Raw genomic sequence first — 5,100 nt, forward strand, 5'->3', positions numbered from 1 at the left:
TCTCTTTGTACGTCTTGTGGACCTTTGTCAAGAAGAAGTGGATGACAAGACGATCAAGTTGGACAAGGCCTCATCTCACGGCCGAGCAGAAGTTGGCCCGCCGCGACTTTTGTGCCCAATTTCGTTCAAATGCACCACATGGCCGTGATCATGACATGGCCAACGTGGTGCATTTGAACGAGAAATGGTTCTACCTGACAAAGCTTCGTCGTCGATTCCTCGTATGGCACGACGAGACAATTCTGCCGCGATACATCCAGTCCAAGGCGCATATCACCAAGGTGATTTTTCTGGTTGCCGTCGCGAGGCCCCGACCAGGATGGGACGGGAAGGTTGGTTGCTGGGAAATCGTGGAGCGAACGACGGCCGCCCGAAGCAGCGTAAACAGGCCGGCAGGAACAGTGGTGCTGCGGTGCGTCAATGTGACGCGCGATGTCTACCGCGATTTACTCGTAAACAAAGTTTTGCCAGCGATCAAGGAGAAATGGCCAACGGCGAATGAACTAGTGTACCTGCAACAAGACAACGCGCGCCCCCATATATCGCCTGAAGATGCTGCATTTGCTGCTGCTGCGTGTGTTGGTGGCTGGGACATTCGAATACTGAACCAGCCACCAAAGTCCCCAGTTCTAAACGTTTTAGACCTGGGGTTTTTCAACTCTATTCAAGCCCTTCAACAGTCGCTAGAGTGCCAGACGATGGACGAGCTCATTGCCGCTGTGAAGTCCGCGTTCGATCTGTTGGCGCCGTCGACACTGGAAAGGACATTCGCTACCTTGCGTCGTGTTATGAATATTATTGACTGCGGAGGTGACAATAGGTATAAGATTCCTCGCAGTAAAACGAGCTGTGAAGACGAGATGGCATTAGATATGATGTCCACGAGGCTTGAGGAAGAGGAAAGATTAGAAGAGGTTGCAGACTTGTTGGGCCACATGCGGATAAACGATTAATCTATTTTATTAAGATTCTGTCGTCTTAATCTTACTATACTATTGAAATTCCGCTCGCAATAGTTAGGTAGTACGAAATAGCTCATCGCACATTTTTGCATGAAATGAATTTCGAAGTCACTTCGTGATTTCCAAAGTTACAACACGTTGCGCCAGTGACCCAATAATTGGTTGAGTGGTCTATTGTAACTGTCATCGCGCAGATGGCCACGGACCGCGGCCACAAAGACGTCTTTACGCCGCCGTATCACAGTGATATAATCGATCGAAATGAATTGATACTAAGTGTTTGGCGACTGTACGATGCATCGCCATAGTTCCCTGATGTGCTCGAGCTCCTACAGTAGACCGTGAATTTGACCGCCTACCAAGCGGTATGATTTTCGACTGCATTGACGATACAGATCGCAAAGATGTGGATATGACCGCCTACTTGGACTCCGTCGACAAGCATGCGACTGGATCTACTTCTTCTTCGGAGACTGAAAATGAAAGTGATGGCGACAACTGCGACGATTGCACCTTGGGTGACTGCTTGAAATCGCATGCACCTTGTATCGTGGCAGTATCAATTGTACAAGGAACGAGCCTCCTTTCTACACGTGTCTGTCGCCGACCAACGGTAAATGCCCTATTGGTCACTCTGGAAACCAGCGTGAGCCCACCAAATTCAGGGAGCTGTTCACAAAAATTTCAATACAACGTACGTTGCACGATTGCTATCAACTTGTGTAGAAAACAATAATTTACAGCCGCTGATTTCTACCCGAAGCCGATCTCACACCAGTCACGTACATGTGCATTCCCTTGGCAGCAGTTTCGTTGCCGCCTAGAATTTCTAGTTGTGAGGCGGCGGTGGTGTCGAGGACGGTACACAATGGCAACTTTCATGGTTGGAAGCCGACGGAGAAATGAGTTGAAGAGATGACAAGGGGTGCAGAGGGGCGTAGAGACATTCATGACGTAGCTACTCCATTCTATTTCTGCATTCGTGGAGTATGCTCGTCACCTAGCTGTGATCGTTGCCCATGGACCATCCCGGTTTGGATATAAGAGTCAGGCTGCCATTGTCTTGGCACGAGGAGTCTCGTCGAACAACTTTCTCTGGATCGCAGACCTTACAGCCTCTGCAATCGTTTCAATGGAGTGCCATGCCTGCGAATCTGCCGTAAATCATCTAAACGACCCTCGAGAGCTTCTTAGACCGCTGGAGTCGAACAACGCTGCATCCAAGCACTCGATGCGTGGTCACAACCAATCTGAGTTGGTAAAGTGAATCGGCTTACGAGGAAGGAAACGAACGCTGACATGTCGAGATCCCCATCGCATATTACTTTGGCAGTGTCGTTGGGACATGGAATTATTGGCGCAGGTCTTCTTTACCGCTCTGCTCAATGGTTGCATGGACCTTCCAACAGTCATGAAATTTCTCAACGTACGTTGTGACGCCATAGGTGCAGGCCATGCCACTTTTGGATGGGGTTGGCCATTGTGGCCCATGTCCATCTGTGATGGGAACTAGTCAAGATATCTGTCTCATGGCAGAGTTCGTTAGGTGACTGCTGCGTCTGAGCAGCAGTCACCTAATCACCAACTCTTTGAAGTCGTGGTGAATCAAATCGGGGTGTCTCACGTGTATCTCATGAACGTAGCTCTGGGTACCTCTACGCCTCTTGTTGCGCTCTCGTCAAGCCATTTTTCATTCCGCTTCCTCCCATGAAAGTTGCCATTGCACTGTGTGCCGTCGTCGCCACCGCCGCCGCCCTACCAGAAATTGTCGGCGGTGTCGAAACTGCCAAGGGGAAGCACTCGTACGTGGTTGGCTTGCGAACGTCCGCGGATGACCGTAACAAGTGCGGCGGCAGTTTGATCGCCCCCAACGTCGTCCTGACTGCGGCGCACTGCACGGACAATGGTCTCGACTACGTCTCGATTGGGTCGCACTACCTCAGCGGCACGAGCGACGGCGAACAAATCAAGGTCAAGGAGAATATCATCCACACCAAGTACAACAGCACCACCGAATCGTACGACTTTGCCATCTTGATCCTCGAACGGGACTCCAAGTTCTCGCCTGTGGAAGTCTCGTTCGACAATGTCGTGGCGGGCACCCCCACGATCGTCCGTGGTTGGGGATACACGAGGTTTCATGGGGAACAATCGAACGTGTTGTTGGAAGTCGGTGTCGATACGATTAGCGACGAACTATGCACCAAGTGGTTGTCTCGCTATGTCGTGGACGAGAGCATGGTCTGCGCGGGCGGCGAGGGCGGCGCAGACGCGTGCAAAGGCGACTCTGGCGGACCCATGACTGTGGAAATCAACGGCACGGAAATATTGGTGGGCCTGTCCAGCTGGGGCATCCAGTGTGCCAGAAAGGAATTGCCGGGAGTGTACGGTCGTATCTCGATGGCTCGTGACTTCATCGAACCGCACTTGATGCATTCCCCGGCAACGTCGCCAAAACTAACTGGTCGTATCTCGATGGCTCGAGTTTCCAAGGAGTCGCACTTGAAGCACTCCCCAGAAATGTCGCCCAAGTTTTGCTAGAGTGCTTCTGCAACTTTGCATCCACCGACAGCTGCTTGCGCGACTTCACCAAGGATGACTGCGACTGCTACAGCGCAACTATGGCTCCACATGATGTGACAACTATGCCACCGAGTTGTGCAATGTTCCGTTGCCTTGGACCAAGATTGACGAATGGACAAGGTTTAATGGTAATACTCGTTTGCATTTGCTGCGAAAGTTGCTTCGAGTTTCTGAATGGGCACTTATAACCGTGTCCCACGACTTCACGCTGGAATAGCGTAACACGACATAAACCTGTACAGAATCACCTGCATGCCCTTGACACTGGTGACGCCAAACCTCAAGCTGGGTATTCATGAACATCCGACAGCTATGGCAACAATACATGTTCGCTTGGTGGCAAGTTTAGGCTTCGTAGTGAAGCAGGCGTGGCGGGCGAAGGATGATGGGGGGTTCGAGAACGCTTGGTGAGAGTAGGCGCGATGGATGAGAGCCTGCATTCCACTTGCGGCCCTATGAGGAACCGACGCTTGTCGTGGATATCTGATTGAAACACTGTGGGCATTTAACTTGGCTTTATCCTCGTGTCAGTCACTTGACTTTTCTACAACGCACGGCTTGTCTTGTCTAGATCCATCGGAATTCATACGTCCTATTTAACGAAGAATGTCTATTCAACGTGAGTGACATGCAGCTACGTACGTTCGTCGGACTGTAGTTAGCTGGGTAGCAAAAGATATGGAGTTATCGACTAGACGGAAAGATGAGGCTTGGGCGTGTGGTACGAATAGCCTTGGTAGTAGGGGTGCCCTTACGCTTGATAGTTGTGGGCACGGTTGCAGTCGACTCGGTGATAGCAATCTCGGTGGTACTAAACTCGGTGATAGTGGACTCGGTGGCAGTGATCGAAGATGGCTTGTCACCTCACCAAACTTGCTGGTAGTCCAGTCCACGACGCCACCTTGACGCTGCTCACGTTCAAATCGGTCTCGGGGACCGAGTGGATCGTGCCCGGACTTTCCTGCAGGGGCAAACCCTTCACGAACTTATTGAACTGAGCTTGCTTTGAGCAAACGGATTGTTGCAGTCGAACGTGGCTTGGGCTTGTTGCGGCTAGCCTCTTCGATCGCGAGCTTGTTGTCGTAGAACCGCTTGAGAGCGTCCTCTTGACGGCTTGGGGCAGCACACCCCTGCGCCGCGACGGCAAGTACAAACTCTTTTGGGCCACGCGGCAAGCTCGGCGCGGAGCACGTAGCGCTCATCCGCCGAGAGGGTGTTCACAGACTGCTTAGAGGCGGCAGCAGACGCAGCGACGAAGGCAACAAACAATTTCATTTGAGTCGAGAGGAGTTCAATGCGACCTCGAAAGTGACTCTTGTTCACATGCATCAACCGATGCATCTGTTCGTCCTTCACGGCTTCCGGCCGCAAAGTTACCTTCTAGTAAGGCAAATCCAAGACTGTATTACAGTCAACTTGATAAAAACTCGACAGAGTGGTACTGAATAAAATTGAGCATCAGATGAGCAATGCCAATTCGGCGAAATATAGTCACAATTACACTTCACGCAGTGATTGGATAAATACCCATTGAATTTTAATTCTATGTGATTGG

General features: G+C 51.1%; 2 protein-coding genes across 2 annotated transcripts; both read left to right on the plus strand.

Annotated features, from left to right (window-relative positions):
- Positions 1-155: 155 nt before the first annotated feature.
- H310_09675 (hypothetical protein) lies at positions 156-953 on the plus strand (the record flags this gene model as incomplete). Its single annotated transcript, XM_008875822.1, has 1 exon — positions 156-953. The coding sequence occupies one exon, from the start codon at positions 156-158 to the stop codon at positions 951-953; it is 798 nt and encodes a 265-aa protein (XP_008874044.1).
- Positions 954-2,650: 1,697 nt separating this feature from the next.
- Positions 2,651-3,801, plus strand: H310_09676 (hypothetical protein). Its single transcript, XM_008875823.1, has one exon. The coding sequence runs from the start codon at positions 2,670-2,672 to the stop codon at positions 3,501-3,503; it is 834 nt and encodes a 277-aa protein (XP_008874045.1). The 5' UTR covers positions 2,651-2,669; the 3' UTR covers positions 3,504-3,801.
- The last annotated feature ends 1,299 nt before the right edge of the window (positions 3,802-5,100 follow it).

Source organism: Aphanomyces invadans, assembly GCF_000520115.1.
Source record: "Aphanomyces invadans strain NJM9701 unplaced genomic scaffold supercont1.22, whole genome shotgun sequence".
Classification (NCBI taxonomy): domain Eukaryota; phylum Oomycota; class Saprolegniomycetes; order Saprolegniales; family Verrucalvaceae; genus Aphanomyces; species Aphanomyces invadans.

What these genes read in the sequence shown, in the direction of transcription:
- H310_09676 (XM_008875823.1), top strand. Translation starts at nt 2,670, where the DNA reads ATGAAAGTTGCCATTGCACTGTGTGCCGTCGTCGCCACCGCCGCCGCC.